Source organism: Gambusia affinis, linkage group LG23, assembly GCF_019740435.1.
Source record: "Gambusia affinis linkage group LG23, SWU_Gaff_1.0, whole genome shotgun sequence".
NCBI lineage: Eukaryota > Metazoa > Chordata > Actinopteri > Cyprinodontiformes > Poeciliidae > Gambusia > Gambusia affinis.
The window spans coordinates 5,618,182-5,644,473 of NC_057890.1; the positions used below are offsets into that span (position 1 = coordinate 5,618,182).

The 26,292-nt window shown below is 41.5% G+C and overlaps 1 protein-coding gene across 3 annotated transcripts in view; it reads left to right on the forward strand.

Moving 5' to 3' along the window:
* The window catches only part of celsr1a (cadherin EGF LAG seven-pass G-type receptor 1a), an 84,697-nt gene that overhangs the window by 44,638 nt on the left and 13,767 nt on the right, over nucleotides 1-26,292 (forward strand). For all 3 annotated transcript variants that reach the window (XM_044108825.1, XM_044108824.1, XM_044108827.1), the window contains exons 6-17: nucleotides 873-961; nucleotides 17,204-17,361; nucleotides 19,228-19,391; nucleotides 19,549-19,674; nucleotides 21,729-21,895; nucleotides 22,002-22,187; nucleotides 22,276-22,389; nucleotides 22,490-22,664; nucleotides 22,897-23,038; nucleotides 23,557-23,677; nucleotides 24,581-24,764; nucleotides 25,538-25,639. In XM_044108825.1, the coding sequence (XP_043964760.1) occupies nucleotides 873-961; nucleotides 17,204-17,361; nucleotides 19,228-19,391; nucleotides 19,549-19,674; nucleotides 21,729-21,895; nucleotides 22,002-22,187; nucleotides 22,276-22,389; nucleotides 22,490-22,664; nucleotides 22,897-23,038; nucleotides 23,557-23,677; nucleotides 24,581-24,764; nucleotides 25,538-25,639 (1,728 nt within the window). The remainder of the gene's footprint in view (nucleotides 1-872; nucleotides 962-17,203; nucleotides 17,362-19,227; nucleotides 19,392-19,548; nucleotides 19,675-21,728; nucleotides 21,896-22,001; nucleotides 22,188-22,275; nucleotides 22,390-22,489; nucleotides 22,665-22,896; nucleotides 23,039-23,556; nucleotides 23,678-24,580; nucleotides 24,765-25,537; nucleotides 25,640-26,292) is intronic.

The window sequence follows — 26,292 nt, forward strand, 5'->3', positions numbered from 1 at the left end:
AAACTGTTTGTGTTTTTCTGCCACATTAGCTCATGTATGAATGCTCATAATTTAAACAGACTCTCATAAATAAATACTGGCATTGTGTGCTTGCTTTTGATTTACGTTTACGGCTTTGACAGAGTGAATGGGTGAAGCCAAGCTCTCATTGAAGTGCAGACAAACATACGCCCAGAGTCATTGTTAATGTCGGTAACTGTTGAACTGCAGCTCAAACACGCTGGCTTTGTACCGGCAACTTTTGTTTTCCCGTTCGGGCCGCTTTCCCATGGCACCGTACGGAGGAGGAATCCAGTCTAATATGATTATCTTGGTTTGGGAGACGGGCCAAGTGCTTGTGCCCTACTTCAGAACCATAAAACGACTGAACGCTAGGCGCATGAATCATCAGATGTGGAACTAAGAATTACGTGCCACCTTTTAGACAGAGAAATATGAAGGTAGATTGTCGATTTCTTTAGATAACAAGATCATTCTTGTTTAGTCATACATACAAAAACATGGAGATGCGTTGCGTTTCCGTGGTGTTTGCTAATTTGGAGCTGGATTGATTGCTGTGTACAAGTTGCTTCTGCCCTTGGCAAACAAAAGTACACCTTCCCTGGACTTTTGTCTTTCTTGTGTTGCATGATGAGTCTTGTGTCCAAATTAATTGTTAATGCTGGGAGAAAATAAGAACTATTTATGAGGTTAAGCTCTTTTAGCCTGAAACTCTCTCACCTCAATTTAAATATTCAGGGTAAAGCCAGGAGTACCTCCAGTCCTACCTACCAAAGTTGGGTGTAAAGAATCGCCTCCTGGTTCTGGGGTGAAGAAAAGTACATAAAGGTTTATGAATCATCTTTTTATTTTGTTTTTCGTTGATCGCCCAGGTGAAACAAAAACCACGGTGTCTCCCTACATCCCCGGTGGAGTCAGCGACGGCCAATGGCACTCTGTCCAGCTCCATTACTACAACAAGGTAAAGAATGTTATCAGCTGCTCCTCCTCTGTTTCCTTCTCCTCTTCCCCTCCTTCCTCTTTAAGTTTGAATGGGTTGATTAAGATATCCTTTGAAGCGCTTCAATCACATCCTAACTAGGTATTGTTAGCAACGCTAACATTCCACTAAATAAGGAATATAGAAGTAACAGAGCCGGATCTTTCCGAGGGGCTCAGCCCACACCGCTGAGAGGAACTTTGCTGTAAATTAGCGAGTGTGGGAGTGGAGTGTGTGAAAAGTGGGCTCTCTTTGAAGCTCCCGAAGCAGCTGACCTTGACTGCGGAGATAATCTTAAGGGTGCGGGTTTGATTTGTGACATCTCCGCCTCGAACTCCCGCTGTGGATGCCAGCGCAGGAGGCCCCGGCGCCCTCGGCTTCAAAGGTCAAACGCTCACTAATTGTGCTCGAGTTGAGATCTGCTCGACTTCATGTAACACCAGTGGATCATTGTCACAGATATAAGGTGTATTCAGAGTTTGGAAGTTGGGTTTTAAGATGTTCCCACGATGGTCTCCTTGCTTCTTGATCAGAAAATAGGCTGTGATCATTCTGCAAGCCGTCTCGTATGTCCTTTGGTATTATGTTCTTCTAGTTTAGACGGTATTCGTTTACAGCAAACTTCCACAACCCACAGGCATTAAACGCTAAACCGTGAAGGGCAATAAGATAAGTGTCGCCTTTGAAGACGACACAACCTATTGTGTGGCGCCTGGTTGTTTGCTCTACAGTTGTTGGAACAAGACTTTTCAATTATGACCATTTTAGACAACCCCAGCGCATTCTATCCCACGTAGCTCTCAAAATAGATGGGATTAGTTGTTTTACAAGGCCTTGCTAATGTGTTGATACCTCTTGAACTTTTTCACATTTGACCCCAACTCCAAAGATAGAAGCATTTCTGCTAGGTCAATCAAATGACACATCAGCAGCCTGTGACATTCACTAAAGCTCCTCAAACATTCATGGCTTAAAAATACTTTACAATTGTAATTTCTGTTGTTTAATTACGTTTCTGAAGAGGATCTAGTGTGGTGACCATTTACTCTCAGCTCCCCCTGACTCGGTACTTTGTTCATATTTCTACAGTTAGAGATGCTAGGCCCCTGTGATACGCCTCTACCAGCTATTCACATCTAGGCTCCTAAATTTGCGACAACATGACTTAAACTCCGACTATTCCTGGTAGCGCTAGCTAGATGTTTTTTTTTATTTAGTCAACCTTCCTTTACCTTGCACAATATAAACTGGCCAAATTAAATTAAAAGGAAGCACAAAAGACTGATTCCAAATAATAAGATTAAATCAACTCTGCAGGTCACTATGGGAAACCCAGATAGCATTAGCAGTTAGCTTTAGCACCATAATAAAAACTCAAGGATTGTTCACTGGATCTATGACGCCTGTTTAGAAATGAAAGAAACGGCTCAAGTGAGAGGAGTTCAGACATTTTCACATCTGTTTTGAGAAAAACTCAAAATCAAGTGGCGAGTGCCACAGCAACACTGAGCACAATGTCACTCTGTACTTCGTAAGGAAATAAATCAGGCGGAACCAAGCTTGATTCTGGAGCCTGGAAATAAAGTGTTGTTTTGTTTTTCTTTGTGCAGAAACTAACTGGTTTCTTCCGAGGTTCTTCTGGAAATAAACACGTCCCACAGTTTGTATTTATAAAACACGTTTTAAACAATTTCTCCCACCTTCACCGTGATTTTGTTGACCTGTAACTCAAGATCCCTGCTTAGATTTGACTAAATGTGAAAAAATTCAGAGTTATGCTTTACATAACATTTCCTTGGCGTCCCTGCACTTTGTGAACTTGTTGGGAAACCCCTATCAGGTACATCATTGTGTTTCAGTGACACCCATGGTTCCAACCTATTAAAGGGACGACTCGTGTTCTTGTCGTAGCACTATCATGTTTCACAGGCTGTTCACCTCTTTCTCTTGTCCAGTCTGTATTACGCTGTCCTGACAGAGAAGAATTCATCAACTCTGATGAATCAGGTTGCTATATGTTAGCTGCAGGGTCACATCTGTAGCTCTTGTTTGAGGTGCGTTTGTCTTTCTAGTGAGCTTCTGCAGAGTGTACAGATGCCACAGAGCAGGTGGAGTCTGTTGTCTAAACTTGCAGTAGCGCTCCTGCAGAGATGATTTGCAGGATACAGTCTGTTGGCTCTGAAATCTTCTGTTTTGTTTGCCCACTGCGGCGTTGAGAGTTTGCTAGCGCGTCGCCATTGGAAACGAGAGATTGATTGTTGCTTCAATCCAGTTTTCTTTACTTTTCTTTTCTTATTTATTTAGCTCTGCTGATCCTGTAGGCTTCCGTTTTTTTTTTCTTTGCCACTCTGACGTGCAGGCGCAGGACGTGCACACACGGAAACGCACATTTGTTTCACGCCGGCGTTGTGGTGTCTTGAGCCGGTGAAGCGGTGGGTGGGTGTGTACCACCAGTGATTTGTAGACCCAGTGCCAAATTCCGTTAAACCAGCCCAAGGCTGGACGTGGCGCTGACACGGGGGGGTCGGAGTTTCTTTGTCAGCTGAACGATCAGAAGTCAGAATTGACTCATGGTAATTTAATCCAGTCGCCGGGGGGGAGATTAGTGAAAATGTATCTGGCAGAAAGCAGCGACGTTCTCACAATAGTAAGGCCTGTTGACATGTGAATGTTGGACATGAATGAATTCCATGTTTGTTACTCACTCATACAGACATTTATCTGAAGGTAGCATTGCTTACATAGCCCAGAGTGACAAAACCAAAGATGATATGATGTCATCCTGCTTCATGCTAAATCCTTACAGCAGGGGCTTCGAAGCCATTTTTATTTTGGACTGGAGCAACATCATGAATGTTCTTGAGGGCTGGTTGTGCCAGAATGTATTGATAAAATCTGTTAACAAATTGTAGAAATGTTAGTAAATAGCTGTCTCTGCATTCGATTAGTACTTCTTAAAATGAAATAATATTGAACGTCTTTGCACGTTGATCAGTCCCTTCAGGATTTCATGATTGTTTTGGGGGATTTCTGGCAATCAGAATGACTGATTTTTCAGTAATTATGACAGTATATCTGACTTTTTGCTTCTTGCTGTATCAGTCACGGTCTGTAGCTTGACACCAGTTAAGACAGCAGTGTTGTCGAAGTGAAAAATAATGCAGGTGGGAGTTAGTCACTTAAACCTAATGTTTTCAACTATTTGAATTAGCAATAAGCTCACAATTAACATTTAAAAGTGCAGGAATCTGTTGACTTTGTGTGAATTTCGTGCAAAACTGGACGGACTGATTGTTGTAAATTGGCAGTATGTGGATAAAAACTGCTTTGATTTGATTGATAAAATCAACGTACTGTTTTATCTAGGGACAAGTGCTGCGGATTAGCTTGTGCTACAGGCACTTCCACGCCAACAAAGGACTGCTGTTCTGGTCACTTTGTCCATGACGATGTGTGTCTGTCACTATCAGATAAACTTTAATTAAAGTAAATTAATGAAAATAATATTGAAGCGGACAATGCTTATCTTGAAGGTTCTATTTAAACTCCCTATGGAGTCCAGAGGGCCACGTAAAAAACTACGGCGGGACGGTTTTGGCCCCCAGCCTTCGAAGGCTTTTATTTTCAAAAGGTGCTTTGAATCGAACAAACCAGACTCTGGGATTTACATTCTAATTTATTAAATATGATAAGTCAATTCAACCTCTAAAATTCATCTGAGGTCAACCCAAGTGAAAATGTATGAACTTGTTTGACACTGAGGAGCACATGAAGAGTTTTCAAATGCATAAATCCAAAAACAATTTGCTGCCGATGTAAACTTCTGCAATAATTCAACTATTCTCAGTTTATTCACGTTTAGTTTTAGTGAAACCTTTACATTCTTAAATACCTGCAGCAGCTTTACTCACTTTTACTTTACCAAACATGAACCCTCGGTTGTTACTAGCCGTAAAAACACACTGCATATACACACACACACGCATGCACACACACTCAGTGATTTACTGCGTCAGATGATTAGGTCTGGGCAGAATTTCAGTCTTATAAGGTGTCTTTTAAAAGCCGCAGTTGCTCTTTTTATCCGTATGAGGCTCCTCTAGTAAAAAAAAAAACGCAGTTCAAAGTTAACACTGAGGTTGCCATAGTGACCATGCTGCGCTTCTCATTGTTCTTTTGATCTTCTTGGTCGGGCAGTGAATACTATTAGAGGAGCACAATAGAAAACGGAAGGAGGGAGAAATTTTTCAAATTCCACAAAATAACATCTCAAGGATAGTTGAGTGTGTCAGCAGAGCGCATCTAAACAGGAAACAGAAGCGCAGATGAAGAGCGCCGAAGGGGTTTCCTCGAACCCGCAGGAGAAGAGGTTGCTCTCCGCAGGAAGTGGCCGTTCTCAATGCAGGAAATGGTGTAATTCAGAAGCCCACTGGGCAGGATGTCAGGTGTGTCGCAATTGTGCGCGTCATCTGAGCGCACAATTACGCTCAGATGAACGTAATTGCTTGGATTGCGCTCATCATGCTTGGATGTTTCCACTGACCTCGAGACAAAACTAATTCCTTTGGTCAGACGTTCACTCCTCCATTTTGCAGGTAAAAACAACAAATTCTTTGCAACTGTTGGGTATCGAATTGTGTTTCTCACGTAAAGGCTGCAGGATGTAAGTAAAGCCTTGTTATAAAATTACAGTGAACTGACATCCGTCTCAGCAGCGTGGGAACTGATTGTCCTGGGAGTTCATGTTTCATGAATCCCCTGGCAGAAAATGACTGGCAAACATTTGCTTTTTTGGGTGCAAACGCATTTTCTCGCAGCGTTGCGCCGAGGTGAGCCTGTCGAACCTTGAGAAAATAAAAAAAAAACCCTAAGGAGTCACTGTGGGAGACTTAGTTATTGTTTTGTTTTGACTGACATGGCGCTGGTGGGAAAGATAAAACAAACAAAAACTCTCGCCACATTTGCACTCACTTCTAAATGACCAGAAGGAAGAAGCACTTTTTTAAAGATTTATTTATTTTTACATAAATTTTACTAATCATATCCCTGACTTGTTTTGTGTTTGTTGTGTTCCTATTTCAACATATAGTCCTGCAAAAATAAGCATAACTTATATGTTTCTGTCTTTAAACACAATACAGTATAAAAACCTATAAAAGCGACACCTGAATAACTTCATATTACCTTTCCTGTGATCTTTCTACGCTTTTCTAAACACATCTGAAGGTACACCGCGGTTGTCCGCCTGCAGCATTTTCTGTTTGTTTCTTTTCCAGGGCTGCATTTTTAAAAAATGTTAATCATTTCTCATTAGAAAAACATTGACGGTGATGTTTCCACCTGAGACGTGTTGTAAACGGCATTCCCAGACAGGCCGAGCTGGCTTTTATCACCGCCAACTTCTGCTCCGCCAGGTCTTCGATCTCTCTCTCTCTCTCTCTCTCTCTCTCCTCCGCTCTCTCTGAGTGCGGTTTACATGGCAGGAGTTTCCTCATCAGGACATAGGTGTAAATTGTTTCTCGGCGTAGTGCGACGTGCTATTTTTGCATACGGCTCCTGCCTGTGGAAACCGTAACTGAAGCCGCTCAGCTGTCTTTTTAAGGCCGTCATTCACCAAAGGTCTTCTGGTGCTATTAACTCAGAGCTAGTTCTGTTGATCTCTATTATAAATAAAGTGGCGCTCTTTGTAAAATAAACTTCTTCTGTTTTGTTCATGTGTCGGGGTTTACTGGGTAGCTCTAAATCAAACTTAAAACAAACCTTATAGACCTTGGACCACCTATTGAATGCTGAGGTTTCCAAGTATGACAAAGACATAAAAAAAAAGGTTTTATCCATTGTCACTGTGTGTGGTTTTTACCTCAAAATGGATAGACAAAATAAACAGTTCCCAGAGGTTAGCCTCAAAAATCCAACATGGCTGACCTGTGCCTAAAATATGGTGATTGCTTCAGTAAATCTGCTTATTCGACTGCAAAAACACAAAATCTTACAAAGTAGTTTTGGTCCAGTTATAGTCCAAATACTAGTACAGTTGAAATAAGACAAAACTAACTTAAAAGTAACTTTTCAACAAGATGTAGGCGCTTATTATTTTATTTACAGCGAGACATTCCCCCCAATGTTAGAAGTGAAATAATCTGCCAGTGGAACTAGTACTTTTTCATCAATCTTGAGGAAATATTGACCTAAAACAAGTTCCTACATCTTGCTTTAGATTTACTTGTAAGCCAGTTTTGTCTTATTTAAAGTGTACAAAGATATCTGCACTAATAATTAGACCAACAATACTTGAGATTTTGTGTTTTTTTGCAGTGTTGCATTTCTAGCAGTATTCTATCTAGCAACATGATTATTTATTGGGAGAATAAAGACGGAAAATATAATAATTTACTTAAGACTGTAGAGAACAAATCAAGTTTAATACAAACAACTTAAAGTGACAAGTTTGAGATTAAAGCCTGACCCAGTCGGTGTATGTAGTCTGCTGTTAGTCAAATCGCTCGGCCCGGCTTGTGCCACCAACAAAGTGGTAAAACTGAGAGAAACCGCTCAGGATTTGCTAATGGAAACAAATCTGGCCGGGGCGGATTTGGACTGCGGCAGAACTGGTTAAAGCCACGCCCGTTCAGAAGGGGCTAAGGGGATAAACTAGTAACAAAATAAAGCAAACGATATAGAAATGATCAAAAACTGGAAACACAGAAACACACCCAAAAACTCAACCCAAAATAATTAAAAACTTTTTCTTTTCTTTTTTTTTACTTTTATAGGTGTGAGATCCAAGATATTTCACATTTCATTGGAAAGCCTTCTCAAATTTGAGTCCTTTATTGCTCACCAACCACAAGGGCACCAAACCGCATTGAAACACTTCAGAGAAATCTCTACTTTCTATTCTAAATTATTCTCTTCTTCTTTGAGTAGACAGCACACAAACTGGCGTGTTATCGCCCCCTATGAGGCTGAAGTTAAAACTGCATTTCTGTTAGTTGACTACATTTAATGGCCTAAATGTAGTTTGAAAATGTCCCAGTTTGAGAACCATGTTTCCTGATCATTAGTTTTTTAAGTTTTCATCCCTCTGTTTAGTTAAAGGTTCATTACCACTACCTTACTGGGTGATCGTTATTTGCTTAAGAAGCAGATGCAGTCCTCACTCTTAAACTGTGTGGGTGTGTGTGTGTGTGTGTGTGTGTGTGAACAGGGTCTGCCGCATTTCGCACAGACACGAGCGATGGTTGATGTGTTTTCTCTGCAAAGTGCCCCTCATTAAAGGTTAAGTGCTCATTTTTTCTGAGGTGAAACCCCAAACTCTGAATTCCCAAGCAGGGCGTGTTTTCAAAGAAAGAGGCCATGTTGTTTTTATATTTTTGTGTGTGTGTGTGTGTTCATCTTGACGAATGTTTCCACGCACCTCAGACAGCTGAGGTTATCGCTACATAAACAGAAACTACTTGTGACCGGACTCCAGCTTTCCAGCACATGAAACCTCTAACAAAAGAAGCGATGCTTGGTTGTTTTGTTCAGCCATCCGAATGTCAGCTAGCTAAAAAAAAACCAACAAAAAAACCTCAGGTTTTGTTTTGTGTCATGCACCTGATCTTGGGGCTGTCAAATGCTTTTAACGCCTGAAATGTTCCTGCTGTAAGTTTTACCTCCTTGTTGCGCACAGCTCAGTGCTTCACAGTGTGATATGGATCTGCTAGGGACACATTTGTCTGAAGTTGGCCTTGCATGAGCTGTAGCCTATTGTACGAGGCGGTGGGAGACTTGTTTTTCAAGTGGCAAAGAAAGAGGGAAGCGATGTTGTGCCTCGGTTTGGTGGTATTCTCAGCTAACTGCGGACACCTGGGGTTGTTTACAATTCCTGTTGACACGGATAAGCACAAAACACCGCAACACCCAAGGTTATGAATACCTTTTTGAAATTTTCTTGAATGATTAGCAGACATTTTTTCTTTTGTACATGATGTCACCTTACCTTGAGTTTGACGTAGTCCTATTCCTTAGTGACTTGCAAGAGCATTAGTGTCACTTGTTTTCTAACAACCACAAACATCAATGTTGGTATTTAGAATTTTATGATTGGCCGAAAAAGGTAATGGATGCTGCTGAAGCAAAAGGAATACATGGTTTTCAGAACTAATTAAAAATATAAAACTGTGATGTGCAACATTTCACTGACACCCCTAACAAAATCAAGTAGAAATTTACTTCAGATCTCACCTTCTTGATTACCAACTACATGGAGTGTTCGCCAAATTGTATTTCCTTGTACATTCTGCATCAACAATTACTGATAAAGTTAGTCTTTTGCACAGGGATCAAAAATGTCACCTGCTAGCAGCCGCGAAAGACTTTGATACATATAGCAGATGTTTCCCCTAGAGGTGTTTAAGGACGGAGCATCGAGAATGTGCTGTTGTGAAATACCAGTTCCGTTTTGCAGCACACACAGTTTTATATTCTATTTAGTTTAAAGTATCCCTTGGACATTTTTCGTCTCTTTTTTTATGGCTCTTCTTTCTGTCCCTCGCCTTCTCCCACCATTGCCGTGAACAGCACTTAGCATTTGTCAACGTCTCATTGGCGGAAGTGAGAGTGTTGCGCAGCAGAAATAATCATCTGGCCGGAACAGAGCACGCTAAATGGTAAAACATAATTTGCCTTGAGGGATTTTAAAAATCAAGGTCCTTGAATCTCTTGATGAGTCGTTACAGCCCTACAGTGTATCAAGTAGTCTCTCAGGAGGGATGGAAACGAATGCGCTATCTTCCATTTTATATTTGTGGTGCTACTTTGTGTTGGCCTTTCACAGAAAATACGCTGGCGCTTGTGGCTGTTATGGAGGATACTCTTGCATCTTGCAAGCCTCTGTATGTTGCTCGATTCTGGACTGCAGGTCTAATACGGTGTCTCTCTCTCTCTTATGGTGTCTCTCTCCCAGGAAGGGTGGGGTCTGGCGGACTCCAGCGGGGGTCTGAGTATCCCGCTTTATACTGCCTGGCTGGAGCTCATTCAGAAAGAGGTAACCTCTGACCTCTAGCCTAGTTACTGGTGCTTCTTTCCCGCCTGCGGTCTGATTTAGTGGTCTGATTTCTGCCTCTAGTTGAGTCTTCGTGACCAACTCTGCTGTCACTGGTTAACTCATATGCACAAAGGCAATATGAGTTTTAAAGGTTGGGTGTTTGGGTAGTCCAGTTTTTTCCTAGTCCAGACTGTAGAGAGATGCTGGAGTAGAATCGGCATGAGGGTTTGGATGTAGACGCTGTTGGTCTTGTGGGACTGGGTTTCCTTCTTTCTCTCCTGTTATGATGTTTTTATCAAGTAAGTTTCTGCCAAATTAGGTCTGTGTTCAAAAAGGCACAAAGATTTCCTATCAAATTCCTTCAAAATGTACGAGAAACAAATTATGTTCGCATGTACGGTACATAAAGCTTTAGATTCGAGTCGCTCCTGTAGATATCTTTAGCGTTTCCTCAGCTTTGCTTTAAACACAATCCGCGTTTTGTTTTATAAAGTTCTTATAAAAAAAAAGTTCTTCCCACTGTGACTTTGAGTTAAAAAATAAAATCTCAAATGTGCAAAATATAATCTACCTTCCTCTGCTAAAAGAAGAAAGCAGCACTGGTTTCCCTATACTTACTAAAATAAGTGGTGCTTTTTCATTTTGTAATCTGGATTTTCCAACATCACAATCCAAAACGATTGCCACGCCCGTAAATCTCAGTAAACGTTTCAGTTATAAACTTTTTGTAAGCACCATGCAGGACTGTCCAACTTCTATTTGTTAACATATATTTTAGTTTTTAAGTTCATGAAAATAAGAGAAATCCATTGTGACTGGCTTGTTGCAATCAACTTATAGTTAGCGTCATGGCTGATGTCACTGTTTTCCCAACTGTAAAGTAGGACGTGTTTAACTCCGGTGTGATGTTATTTCACACATCTGAACTCTGACTACCGAGACAAATTAAACACAGTACAATAACATCATATCTTTTTTCTTTTTTATTTTAACACACAGATGTGAACACAGAATTCAAATGAACTGGTGAATTTAGAGAAACCTTCCAAGTATTTATTGTGTAGATTTTTTGCTGCTCTATAACAGGCAAACATTAGCTGGCAAATTAGTCAGGCTGTCTTCTCTGGTAATCAGCCTTCAGTGAACTGCTTAAACATTTCATTTCACAAGTAGCTTCCTTATGGTGTTTTTTAAACTCTTACCTTGAAGGGATTGCTTTGTTTTTGAGAAATGTTGTTTTGTACAGTATCTTTTGTAGCAGTTGTCAGAGACGCAGTGGAAAGACGTTGAACTGAGTTTTTCAATAAGCGAACAAGTGGGGATGAACATTTTTAGCTGATTTAAGCAACTCAAACAGATGGTAAATGCAAAGCACGGGGAGTGATTTTTTTCTGCTTTCCCAGCCAGACAGCGTCCTTATAGCCTTTGTTATTTTTTTGTTTAACAAAGGTATTTTTGAATAAAGGTGCCTCGAGAACTCGGCGTGAACTCGCCGTACTTCTAAAGCAACTAAAAATGACACGGTAGCTTTCCCTTTCTTCATTAGTCGGCTTTCGTTGACTTCTTAAGCAGGTGAAGTGAGCGTTGTCGAGACTCAGCAGGCAGACGAGTCGTTTCTGTCAAAGTGGATTATCCTCACCAATTGACACGTCTCTTGTAATAACTCTGTACGGCTAATGTGAGCTAGCTCTTGTGCTCTCGCTTTGACTGACAGCTCGTGTGTAAAGGACTTGTTTCCTTAATCCGCTTGTCACCTCAAATGATAATTAGAGAATGAAACTTTTACCAGCGCTGTTAGTTTCGGGCGTTTGCAGCTACTTTTTTCTCCGCAAAGGTAAATGTAGCACCAGAGGGCACGCCAAGTTCTGGTGGTTACAATTACAGCAGCAAAGGAATAGAATAGAACAAAGAATTTCTTTTAGGTTTGTCTGTAGGAAATAGATGACATGACAATATTTCAATAGAATATTTTTGCCCTAACTGCATGTTACAAACACAGCTGGTCTTTGACAATTAGGTGTCTCTTTACAAATAAAAATTTGTGAAGATTTTTTTTTTTTAAATAAGTAATTGATACTAAATAAATAATCTATATGTAGGAAAATTGCAACAGTACAGGGAGACTATTTGCTTTGTTATGCATTTTAGGGCAATTTTACAATGTAAATATTTTCCTCTATGAACAAAACAGGAATCTTATGCTGACTTCTCACGACTTTTCTCCAGTCGCTCTTACTGGGATTCAGTTTCTCCTGTCTTACTTTGTGTGTCATCTGCTCGTCTCTTTTACGCCACACCGTCAGACGCAGCTGTTCACGAGCCACGCTGAAAGACAGGACCGAGATGAGGCGCGGAAGACTGCAGTAACATATACGCTTGAAGACAGGACATTGTGGCATTTTGTTGGGCCTCAAAAAAAATCCCGTGTGTGTCTTGTTGTGTAATTCACACTTCTAGGTTTACACAGCCTGAAGGCGATGAAGTAATGCGGACCCGACAGCTTGTTGCTGCTACTGACGTACCCTGAGCTTCAAACCTAAGAAAAAAGTACAGAAAACGTCAATCTGCTTTATGCGGCGGCGCTAAAACCTTTCTTTAATTGTAACGTGCTGAGTTCAGTGTACGCCAGGGTCCATTAGGTCACTTTTTCATGCAGGAGCGAGCACAACAATGGCACTTCCTGAAGCCAACACAGATTGGGTGAAAGACGGTGCGCTCCCTCTTCCTTTATGATTGAACTGGACTGCGTGGCCGTCTGCAGCTCTGCTAACTGTTTCCTGATGGCTACACACTCACACACGCGCACGCACACACCCACACACACATGCTTAAACACAGTCTGCAGACATCCTTCCCATGCTTCCCAATCACACAATCAAAACTTCTACCTTCTCGTGCAAACATTCCCTGTCATTTAGTTCAATTTCTGCCTTCATTGTGTAATTCAGTCTGTTTCTCTCTGCTGTGGGTCTGGGTAAGTTATCATGCTGGCTTTGACTGGCCTTTCCTCAGTAGAGGTTTGTGTGTGTGTGTGTGTGTGCGTCTGGAGTGGTAGAAGGAAGAGGGTTGTTTATTCTCGAATGTGTCCTTCCTTCCTGGTATTTGTCGTGACCTGCGTGTCTGTTTTTGTGGCAACCCGTGAAATCTTCTGCGTTTTGACAAATGCGTCGACTTTGTCGTCAGCCGTGTCTTTTGACGCCCTCTTTGTCTGTGCGACGATCTCCGGGGATCAAGCCCGTCGTCATGGCCGCGGCACGCCCGTCACCCCTGGAGACGACTCCTGAGAGAGAGGGAATCCTCTTCAGACTCCAAAAAAAGACGCTCTTCTGGGGCCTCTCCTGAAAGTGGGGGGCCAAGTGTTGTTTAAAACAAGATGGTCAAAAAGAGGAATGAAGCCAACCAGCTATGATGATGTAAACCATAACCTCACTGCTCAGTTGACTGGTTTCAGCTAAAATAAATGTCCAATAGAATACACATATTTTTAGACGGATGTGTATATTTTCAAAGAATAGTGACAAAATGTGTGTCAAGAATCTCTACTGTATGTGCCTTTTTATACCTCCTTGAGGGTAGTAAGACATAAAAAATAGTCTTCTTTTTCTATTCTAAATAGATGGTGGAAAAACCAAATGTGTTTCTACTCGACAAAAAATAGTCAGTACAGTGGAAGGTCAAGTGGGATTTCTTTGAGAGAACGAGAAGAATGAAGTCGTCCAATTACCGCCTTCCTCCTGCGAATGTTAAAAAGAGTTTGCTGTGTTAGTTCAGGGAAATAAAGGTTTAAGGGTTACTATACAGCCATGGCCTCCATTTTTAATAGGAAACTCAAAAGATTAAGTTAGGAAAAAATGAACAGAGAGGTCCCTAGAAGTCAGGAAAGGAGGTTTCTCACCATCCTTGTCTTCAGTATCCAATATGGCTGCCTTGTACACAAAACACAGCGGTAGATGTGAAAAGCTGGCGGTATTTCTGTTCTGCTTTTATTAGTTGTTACGTGATGTGAAAATGTTTGAAACCACAAAAGGTATAGAAAAACATTGTAGATGGCTTGAACGCGTCATAGTTATTAGCTTGAATGGAAAAAAAGTTGGAGATAGCTTGTTTTGTGGACAGTCATTAGCTGATGACTCAATGTTCAAATTTAAAAACGGATCACAACTTTCGTTCGCTTCCGTTTTCACTGAGAATATATGTGTAATATATATATATTTAAAATGTTGACGTAGAATTTATAACCACCTACTGGTGGAGTATAGGTATTACAGCGATTGGTAATAGTTACGGAAATATATTTATTTTCTTCTTTGTTAATGAATATTTCTAACGTTGACTGCGAGATCGGAGTAAATCAGTGGTTTTAATTATTAGTTTCTGGTTCTCCCCTTTAAAAAAAAAGAAAAAAAAAAAGACAAAATTAGTTTTTTTGTGTCCGTTCATTGTCAGCTGGAGTTGCAGCTGCTTTGAGAATTTCTGAGTCCCTTTATCTGGGAATCTCCCTCTTGTCTGTTTCGCTTCTGGTTCTTATCGCTCTGCGTGACTGAGCTCAAAAGAGATGATAAGACAGAAATCCGTGTTACTACCTATTGTCGTCCCTGAAGGCAGTTTACTCAGCCCTGTTATCGCAGTTTGGTTTTCGAACCGCGTCCCAATCGAAATTATAATTGTCTAAGCAATGAGCTCCCACAGATTTTCTTTTTCTGTCACCGTAACACAAGTGAAAACAGCTCATGACCGTGTTCCAGATGCTTTCACAGTCAGGTTTCACCAAGAAAAAAAAAAATTCAGCCATTAGAAATTTGAAGCAGTACTCTTTTTTTTTTTTTTTTTTACTCGCTAATCTGATTTAGCAGGAACCTGATCCGTCTCATGAGGAGTTCTGATTCACTACATGCCACAGTAATGCATTTACACTGTCCAATCAAACGGCGCCACTTGCACCTTGTGTTGCTGTATTAAATAGTCACACACAGTGAGCGTCTTTCTATTCCACGGATGTATTCAGTCTGTTTCATATTTGTTCCTTAACCACTTTTTTCAATGTTTTCTGCAACCTCGAGGGTCTTCTCTTTGATACTTTGGGAGGAAACAAAGTTTTTGAAGTTGTCTCCCTGTAGCGTCCCACCACGTTTCGCTCAAAACCCAGAATAGAATCCAGGTCAGCAACGTTTTAATCCTGACGTTTGGGCATGAATAAAATCCCTTTGTACCATTGGATGCTAAAATACCCAAACGGCTGGTTGCCAGGGACAACGATGCGGTTACAAGCGTATGAAGTACTTAAATATTAATTCTCCATAACAGCATATTTTAATAATTAGGTTAGACACGCTGTTTCAGTAACATCGTTAATTAAGTTTGTGGGCCAGCAACTTCCAAATTTGATAATTTGATTCCAAACTTTAGGAGAATTTGATTTAATCCTATTGAGATTTTTGGTTTGGCAATGAACCACAATGTTTCTTTTTCAAAAGAAATGAACAATCTGATGCGAATCTGCAATCCTTTCCCTGGTTTTTGAAGCATAAATTTAAGAAAAATTATACGGTTCCTTTTCTAGAAAGTAAGAATTTTTCTTTTTTTGTTGTTGTTTCTGGTTCAAGTTTCAAACGGTCGTGAAAATTACATTTGATTCCTTTAGCTATAGTTTGTGTTTTTATCACATTGCTCTAGTTATCAGCTGCCCTGAACCTTCCATCTTGTCGTTTTTAGTTTCTGTTTTGTGCGCCGGCACTAGATCCACTAACCCAGAGAGTTGTCCTCTAAAGTAGCCCACGGCATGCCTGAGCAAAATGAATAAAAATAAAACGTTAGCTCATGATTCTTTCACAGTGGCTTCACTCTACAACTATTAAAAAGTTACTGCCAATCCAATGGATTCATGAAATAGTAGGAAAAATTCTAAGACATAAACTTTCCCTTTAATCCACAACAGGGAATTCATTATTGATCCCTGAGGGTCAATAATCTTTGCAGCAAATTGAAATGAATTTCGACCTTATGTTTTATTTTAATATTTCTAATTAGATAAATCTATTTTTAAAAAAAAATTAAAAAAGCTTTAAACCATGGTTATTTCTGATGGATGTGTGTGAAAGCTGCAATAAAACTCCCTGTGGGTTTAAACTGACCGGAGCCGAGCTGAGGGGAAAAAGAAAAAGAAAATCAAGGACATTGTGCTTCTCTGTTGAATATTTTCCCCTCTTTTTTTTCTTTTCTGCTTGTTGCGCTCATCCTTTTGTCTTCTCAGTCCACTTCTCCTGTTTTGTTTGTCGCTCTTTCTTTTCTTATTTTTCACCCTCCTTTTTTTGTTTTTGTTTTTGCTTCTTTTCTCCGCTGAGCTCCCGCCCCACCGGTATCTTGTTACGTTAATCCCATTTATTTTGTGATGCATTCCGATTAGTTTTCAATCCGTGCCTCCTCCAGCTCTTCTGTTACCAACTTCTTCTCAAGTTTGTATGACTCCGCAACAATTTGTCCACTTTAGTTTGTATTTTTTGGGGATTTTACAAGACGGAACAATCCATGTGTAAAGTGGTTAAAAAAATTTTTTAAAATTGAAAAGTGGCTTTCTACTCCCTTCACTCAGATACCCACAAAAATAAATAAATCCATAGTTTATATGTAGCCAAACTGGTTTTAAAGAAGAAACCCTCTAAAAGTCATTCTCAGGTTCAACTTCAGAGCAACTAAAAAGGTATTGCTCTGATTTATTTTTTTATTTTTTCCTTTTCCCTCCTCCTGAGCTGATCCACATTTTCTCAGATCAACATTTGTCGGCCAGGGTCCTTGAAGGAAGAATTAGCCTACTTTGGAAGGTGCGAGCCAAACACACAAAGGCATTTTTTGTCACATTAAGCCAAGAGAGGCCTGAGCGCTTGTGGCTGAAGTCAGCCAGACATTGTTGGAGGATCGCTGACCTGCACTGATGGAGCTGCCGTCTCTGCCAACTTGCTCAGAAATCCCCGAAAGAAACAAAGACCGAAATCAAGCGTTGAGCCACTATTTTTTTTCTTTGTCTTTTCTGAACGCGTGAAGCCACTTGAGGAAATTAAAAGTAAAATACAGTGTATTTCAAACACACACACACACACACAGGCAAAGGAGGGAAAACTGAAAAAGTGGTTTTTGTTTTGTTGGAAAAAGGAACAAACAAACAAAAATAAAACCATATCTTTGTTGTGTTTTCGCAGCCTCACATCGGGCGCCTCGGCATCCCTCACGGACCCTCTGCGGAAAAGGTGGCGGTGGTCGCCGTGGACGACTGCGACATCTCCATGGCGATCCGCTTCGGGAAGCAGATCAGTAACTACTCGTGTGCCGCCCAGGGCACCCAGACCGGACAGAAGAAGTGAGAAACTCCCGACACACACTTTTCTTTTTTTAAAAAGCCGCAGGGAATCAAGCCAGATTAAAAATGTCGCCAAGGCCTTTAAGAAAAGTTGCAATCAAATTACAACAACTCACTCAACTCACTCAACCCCGTCTCTCCCCCCGACCCCCCAAAAAGCTCATCTGAGCCAACCGTCAGAGGACTTATCCGTCGGTTTCTTCTTGGAGACGTTTTTCAATGAGTCACTGGCAGAGCGTGCATGCTGAGGCGCATCTGAAATGCAGAGGGTGGGGCCAGAGAGAAGCTTCAAAGGGCACGACGTTGCATTCCTTCAGAAACACGTTACGCAGGTCGCAGGCGCTCAGTGGACGCAGACAGTGAAAAGGTTTTGCTTTCAAAGTTGATCGATGAATGACGGTTTAGTTACAACCGCACACTTCAATCTATTCTATTGTGGGCTTTTGCATACTACATCCAATTCCCAATTTTTCATTTATTTATTTTTTTTTAAATGAATTTTGAGTGGTAGTTTGTTATATCAGGCTTAACAGACATAAGTGTTTTGTTGTTGTTTTTTTCAATAATAAAAAAAATCAAGCCATCAGTTTGAAGCATCAGCTTGTAACCGATCCCTATCCCAAACACAAAACAAAAAATAAAACGGAACAAAACAAAAAAAATCATGACAGCAAATGTTTTCAAAAAGTTCCTTTTATTTCTCAGTTCTAGATTTTGTCGCAGGTTGTAGATTGGATTTATGTCGGGACTTTGACTGGGCCATTCTATCTGGGCCATTAATATGTTTTAATTGATGCACAAGTAGCAGCCCCCCCAACTGGTTTACTTCCTGGATTGCCCTGCGTCTAACTCCATCCATCTTTCCATTAGGGCTGTATTTAATTAATATTTTAGTAATCTATTCCACACACATGCTGCAGATTTTTCATTTAACCACTTAAGCCTTGTTTATACAATATTATAAAAGCATTAAAAGATGCAGATTAACAGGCTTAATTAATTTTTTTTAAATGAGAAAAAAAGAATGCATATATGCATGTTTGTATTTTTGAACAGTTTTGGTTAACCACTGCTCTGACTGTGTTGCTGCCACTGCTACGTCTCGATTCCCGGCCCGGGGTCTTTCTGCAGGGAGTTTGCATGTTCTCCTTGTCCCTGCGTGGGTTCTCTCTGGGTTCTCCGGCTTCCACAGTCCAAAAACATGATCGTCAGGTTAATTGGTCTCTCTAAATTCTCCCTAGGTGTGAGTGTGTGTCTCTGTCTGTCTCTGTGTTGCCCTGCGACAGACAGACGACCTGTCCAGGGTGAACCCCGCCTCTCGCCCGAAACATTAGCTGGAGATAGACACCAGCAGCCCTCCTGACCCCACTAGGGACAAAGGTGTAAGAGGATGGATGGATAGATGGAGTATACTAAATAAAAAGCAATGCCAAAGTTTTAGATGTCACTGTGCAATGAGTCTAGAGGCATTTCTCTTTGTATTTTCTTCCTCCGTGCTTCCAGCTAAACTGTGGAGTTTGTACTTTACTCATACGTTCAAATGCTTCATGCAGCATTGCACCACTTTAAGTACTCCGAAGCCGTCCGCTGATTGATGTTAAGCGTTTCAGAAGCTTTAGGTTTAAGCAGCTTCCTACGTGGTCCAGCGGGTTAAATCAGACCTGGTTGTAAAGAATGCATGTTTTTCCTTTGGCCTTCTTAAACTGGTAACGACAACAGTGTGTTTTTAGAAATGGCTTTTAAAGTATGGCCGTCCTCGGCTTCAGGTCAACTTCAGGTCAAGTTATGTTAAATAAATAGTTTGTAGACACTCTGATGTCAATGTTTTTTGGTTTTACTCCAATCAGTTTCCTCTATCGTCTCCAGATCACTGGACTTGACGGGTCCGCTGTTACTAGGCGGAGTTCCCAATTTGCCCGAGGCATTCCCGGTCAGGAACCGAAACTTCGTGGGCTGCATGAGAAACCTAACAATCGACAGCAAACCCATTGACATGGCCAGCTACATCGCCAACAACGGCACCGCTGCAGGTTAGAATCGACGTTTACTCGACCGAGTTTCACTCCAGATCCTGATCATTTCCTCAAGCAACACCTGCAGAATCTAAAAGACACCAACAGTTCAGATGTTGGTGTCTTCAGGCGTGTCTGCAGAATTTATTTATTCATCCTGGCTTTGATGCCCCAGGTTGTCCAGCGAAGAAGAACTTCTGCACAGACGACGTGTGTCTGAACGGGGGCGTGTGTGTCAGCAAGTGGAACACCTACAGCTGCAACTGCCCTACTGGCTACGGGGGCAAAAACTGTGAACAAGGTCAGAAATGTTTTTGTCTGTTCTCTCTTCTTCTTCTAAAAAAAAGCAACGACAATGGATAATATCCAAGAATAAATGTAAGAAAAACAAACTGCAAATTCATAATCTCTTGCATTTGGAGCATGAGAATGATTCGTGCGTCCACTTGTTAGCTTCTGTACGGACATGTTTATTTACTTTTGCGGCGAGCTTCTAGATCTGAGATCAGAACACCTTTGGCTCAGCATGACTCATGCAGCAGTCACAACAGAGTCACAGTGAAGCCTCTGCTCACTATTGTAGAGCCACTAATCATTGCCTCAGGTTTGGACTATTATGACAAAGATACCTGTGACTCATAGCAAAACCCAGACTAAAGGACTAAAACTAAATATTCCCACATTTGCAGAACTCTCTACTGTCTGTGTGCTTCTTCAGATAATGTCAGTTTACAGCACTTATAGTCCAAAAATCTCCTTTTTGCCTGCGATAACTGATTCCTTGTAATGTTGTTTATACTCCACACCACGTTTTGTTTTCTGCTCTAGTAAGGGGAGAACTCTAATATCTTCCTTCAAGGCATGTTTCCAAAAGAAAGGTGTGAATACCTCACCTTTCACGCTCTCCAATGAGATAGTCGGCCAACTATAGTGCGAGGCCTCTGGATCCGGTATCAGACCTGGGCCGGGATCACAGCAAGGTGGCTGTTGTTTTTTTGGCTGCTCTGTCGCTTGTTGACACGTCGGGTCTGATTCCTCACGCCCTCCGCTGCCGCATTGGAAATAAGAGACGTTCCAGTCGGGCTTTCACGCTGGAATGACGTGAAGACCCGCTGGGAGTCGCCCACCAGGCTCTTTTGTTGTCAGCGTCTGTTAAATCATATTTCAGGTAACTGATCAGTGTAGGAGAATGCGACCTACTAAATACGTGCTAAATATGGACCCAAGATACACTGAAAATGCTTCAAATGATGCTTGATTCCAGTCTAGTCTTTTTTTAAAAACTTTTTATAACATGTACTGGGTTCCATGTGGCTTTGGCCCAAAGGTTGGGATTCTACAAAGGTTTTGTGAAACCCTGCAAATGTTTTGAAAACTCCCAAATTAGATTTTAGAGATCTGGCAAAAAGGTTTTCAAGATCGAATGTTACTTTTGATAGATCCAGTGAAAGTGTATTGAGAAACATTTGAGCTCTCCATTTACGAAATGAAAAACATAATCTGTCCCAACGAAAGCTTTTGTAGTTCTTGTAGTTTCTTTGTTTGTTTTTTCAGCAATGGCAATTATTTCTGACTCAAAGCCACCTTCTTATAGATTGGATTTATTAGAGCCATACAACTACCCGGAAGTGCACTATGGTTAAAATGTCGAACATAGAAATTCACTTTACTGTCTGTTGCCAAGGCGAGTACAAACTTCAGGTACACAAGGTCACTATTGAAATACAATGAAAAAATACAACTCGATCAAAACGTCAAAAGTACAACATGGCAAAAAGGAGAAATAAAGAAATAAACCACCACATCGTTTTGCCATTTATCACTTGTAAAGCTGTCAATCTTTCAGTGCAGGATTGTACTGCTGTGGCATTGATTGTGGAGGATTATTTATGAACCTTTTGATGAAGTATGAGTTGATGTAATTTGTGGTTTTGTACAGTTGTTAACAACCTTACTGAGCTATGAAGCTTACCTTATCAAATAAATGCTCCTGATAAAGCTTTCCCATTACTTAGTAAGGTTTTTCTTTCTGATTTATGGTGATGATGAGCTTTAGCAACATGGAGGAAAAATCCATTAGTTAGTTCCAGGAATATACAAAGAGTTTTTTTGTCTTTTGTTAGTGCTTCTTTCTGACTAAACTTGCTTTGGCTGAAGTGTGTAGGGAATATTTTATGCTTTGGATTACACTAAAGAAAATTGTTTGTTGCACTGAAGAATTAGCCATTGCGTTGTGTAGTGAGAATAATGAAGTTCCACATACATGTTGGATTCTTTGAGGTCCTCTAAATTTTAAATTTACCTGTGTTATAACAGCGTATTTAACGGTCTGATTCTGCCTTGTTCCTGTTGCAGAGATGCCGTCGCCTCAGTTCTTTGACGGCCAGGCGTTGGTGTCCTGGAGCGAGACGGACATCACCGTCGCTGTACCCTGGTACGTGGGTCTCATGTTCCGGACCCGGCAGCCAGCTGGGACTCTGATGCAGGTCAACGCCGGACCGTCCTCAACTATAAATCTCCTGGTGAGAACACAGGCTTCAGCAAAACAAAATATGGACTTAACAAAAATAAATAAATAAATCCCAAGACTATTGGCTAGATCGCTTTCTCCATCTTATCACCCTCCAGTTGAGGGAGCAGCAGATCCGTATGGAAGTGTTGCTACGGGAGCAGTTGTTGGCGTCGCTGGGCTTCCCGCAGGTCCGCGTCAGTGATGGGGAGTGGCACCACTTGCTGGTCGAACTGAAAAGCATTAAAGACGGCAAAGAGATTAAATACATGGCGGCTGTTTCCTTGGATTACGGCATGTACCAGGTACAAGGTTTGCTTTCAGTGCCATATGGAGAGTTGAGATTTCTTAGGAGGAAGAAGTTCTCATCTTTCTTTTTGCGTTTCTAAGCAGAAGTCTGTGGAGATCGGTAATGACCTCCCAGGTCTGAAGGTGCGGACTCTTCATGTCGGAGGCCTGCCCGGAGAGGGAAACCTTGTTAACAGAGGATTCGTTGGCTGCATACAGGTGGGGGCGCGCCTGTTGGATGCTACAGCAGATCTTAAGATCTACAAAAGATCTTGTTTTTCTCCCGAGTGCTTTCTCCAACTGGATTTCTCTCCATCAGGGTGTCCGGGTGGGGGAGACGGCCACCAATGTGGTCAACGTGAACATGGCCCAGGCCCTGAAAATCCACGTGGAGGATGGCTGCGATCTGGCGGACCCTTGCGACTCCAACATCTGCCCTGAGAACAGCCACTGCAGCGACGACTGGAGCACACACACCTGTGTCTGTGACCCAGGTAGTCCACAAATGTAAATTCTGAGCCCAACGATGGACGTTGAAGAAAGGCAAATGGGGTGCACTTCTGCCAGACCTTGGACAGATCGTCAGATCTGGAGTTGCTTTTGTAAAATCCCGCCACAGCTCTGTCAGATCTCGAGTTACCTTCAATGTCCCTTGTGAGGCTGGGTATGTAAAAGCACATATACTCAGATTCATCTCCTGTTTCTTTTTGATGGTCTGCCTTCTAGGTTACTTTGGTAAGGAGTGCGTGGACGCTTGTCAGCTCAATCCCTGTGAGCACGTCTCCAGTTGCGTCCGCAAGCCCAGTTCGTCCCACGGATACACCTGCGAATGTGGACAGAACTACTACGGCCAGTACTGTGAAAACAAGTAAGCTTTTATCCTCAAGTCCCCCCAAAAAATCCTGGAAATATTTCAAAGTTCAATCTTTGAATCCAGACTCCCCTGAAGCTCCCTCATCTGCTTTTGCTTTTATGCTCTCGGTCTACTTGTAATGTTTTGATGAAAGAGTTGACGTGAAGTAGCCGGCCCAGATCAGATGGCACTCATTTCCTTCTAAAACCTTGGCCCAGCCGACACGCATCACTTCCTGTCTAAAGCAGGATGTGAGATTCCCGCCCCCACCCGTTTGCTTCACTGATCCTGTGCAGGTGTTTAGTCTCTGCTGCCCTCATACTGCCACTTGTCCCCCATCAGATCATATAACAGTGATAACACCTGTTAAGTGGGTAGGAGGTTTACTCTGAAATAACATATTTTGAGATAAATTGAGTAGATAATCAGCCGATTGATGTTTTCCCTTTGACCCTGACGGACGGCTTTTAAAAAGAAGAACGGGTTTGGTGTCTTAATTGATTTTGCACACTTGTCTCACTCTTTCACAACAGAGTGGAGAAGCCGTGTCCTCAGGGTTGGTGGGGCAGCCCAGTGTGTGGGCCCTGTAACTGTGATACAAGCAAAGGATTTTATAAAGACTGCAACAAAACCACTGGAGAGTGTCGCTGCAAGGTATGCACACACACGCACACACACGCACACACACACACAAACACTTTTACAAGTTGCCCATGATGTGTGTCTGCTTTTTTTTTATGGGCGTTTTGGTTTCATTTAAAGATCACAGGACCAGTAGAATAGTAGTAGAGTCACGGCCAGTGGAGTCTTGCAAGATGAAAGAAGAGAAACGTAGAAAAACTGGTTCAGCTGATAAAGTTGTTCCTGAACACCAAGCGGCAACAGCTATCCCGTTAGAGAAGCAACTGATGAGTTTGAGAAAATTTTAGATTTGTTCATTTCAATTTATTTTTAATTTTATTCACTCAATAACTGCACAGAAGCTAAAGGAAGTCATGAATGAAAGGAGCAGAGAGAAGTGTAACTCAGAAGTCTATTACAGACATATTTCAAACATATGTCTGTAACAGACATATGTCATATCTCTGTTTATGTATTATTTTTGCCATTTTGCGCCATTCAGTCGTCTTTTTGCTGGTGTCAGCTGCTAGTTTTAGACGCTACTTACAGCTGCTGGGCTCCTCCACCTGTGGCGTCTTCACCACCATCAGATCTGACAGGATGCAACACCATCAACCCAGTATGACTTGGTGCAATGTTTAGAGAATTACAAAACACCAAAACCTCCAACCTAAATTTTTACAGGCCTTGGTTAGCATTTTAAACTGAAACGTTCATGACTAGAAAGTCTAAAAATTAGGAGAAAACCACTTAACCTTGGGAAAGAATGGCTGCTAGCGTGTCATGGACTTCTGGAATAATGTCATTTGAACAGAGTTCAAGAGTAGAGACATTTAATCACAAAAAAAACATCAGATTAGTAGAATTATTTTGCAAATATCTACTTGTCCTCAGTTGTCTTTATCAGTTCCGTTTGACCATTTCTCTTTCCTCCAGGACAACTACTATCGTCCTGAGGGCGAGGACACCTGCCACCCCTGTGACTGTTTCCCCATCGGCTCCGAGTCTCGAACCTGCGACCCGGTCACCGGCCAGTGCCCCTGCAAGGGAGGCGTCATCGGCCGTCAGTGCAACCGCTGCGATAACCCCTTTGCTGAAGTGACACCCACTGGATGTGAAGGTAGGTGAATGGTTTTTTTTTTGTAACCTAATAGTAAACAGAAAACATCAGGTCTGGCTCTTCAAATCTAATCCTTGAGCAGCATGAGATGTTCGTGGTTCACAAAGTTGGCCTGGATGAATCACTGAAGTGTCCTGAAGAAACAAACGCTGCCACTCACATCCGCCGGTGCTGCAGTCGAGCTAACTTTGCGTCTTTGTCACCAAGCAGTGAAGCAGAAGAGGCAAATCTGGCCATTGGGCTGACTTGGCAGCAGCACTGCCCATACACAATACAGTACCGATGAATAGAAAACAAAAAACAAATGTCACAGTCTGACCTAACATGAAGCTCTTTTCAGAGCTGGTGGAACATGCTCAGACTTTAAACACAGGCTGGGGTTCTCTTTTTAAAAGTTATCTCTTACGGAAACAAGATTCTGATCTAGTGATGATATTAAAGAGCAAATAAAGCCTAATGCTTGTTTTCTTCTGTTCTGGCTGTGTGTCTGAGATGTGTCCACCCTTGACTTGCCATATTTTGTATTATAAACACAAATCCTAAAGTCAGTGTGGCCAACAAACTTCCACATTCCAAACATTTTTTGTTCTTAACCCAGATTTGATGCAACATGTAATCGTGTATCAGAGCTTACCTAAGTGTCTGTAAGGATTAGTTTAGTTTGTCTGTCCATTTAGGACTCACCATGTCATGAAATGTCTTTGGAAAATATATATGTGGCTCAACATTGTAAATATTGGTCGTGCTTTAAATAACCTGTGTTTTCTTTACAGTTGTGTATGAAGGCTGCCCAAAGGCGTTTGACGCTGGCATTTGGTGGCCAAAGACCAAATTTGGACGTCCTGCTGCCATGGAGTGCCCCAAAGGATCCAGTGGTGTGTAACTTAATAACCCGCTTTAAAAGTGTTCTCAAGGGACATTAACTCAGAATGCTACAAAAGCAAGAAATCAAACAACGTAATAATGTTTTAATTATTAGTTATAGTGTTTTCTGCAGCAGTCTCGATAAGCCTTGATATTGCTAACTGAGCCGATGCCTTTACGGTACTGTGCAAATGTTTGACATAGACTGGAAACATTGGAATATGCAGAGACGGAACAATTGATATTGATAAATACCACTTATCAAGCTGTAGCAGTAATTCTGCCTCTGTGTAAGCAAAGCACAAAGACTTGAGAAATGATTCAAGACTTTATAGCCTGGACATTGACTATATAAATAAAGATGAATCATAGCTACCTCAAAGTCAAGATTTCAATTTATCTCATGTAAGTTAAACCGTGTGTGCAGCTGTCCTTTTGTTAGTCTTTTTTAAGGCACTTAAGCACACCTACACGATATACAAAACACAGTGATAAGGATCTTTTATTAATCCATTAATCCAGTAGAGCTTTCACACCAGGCAGTCATGTACAGCTTTGCTCCTTAAGACTCCTGGAAAAACACCAGGTACTCCAGAACTAACAACTTCCCTGTTGTTCACTGGGAGAGAGAGACTTAGTTATGCGGTGTTAAGTGTGTAACATT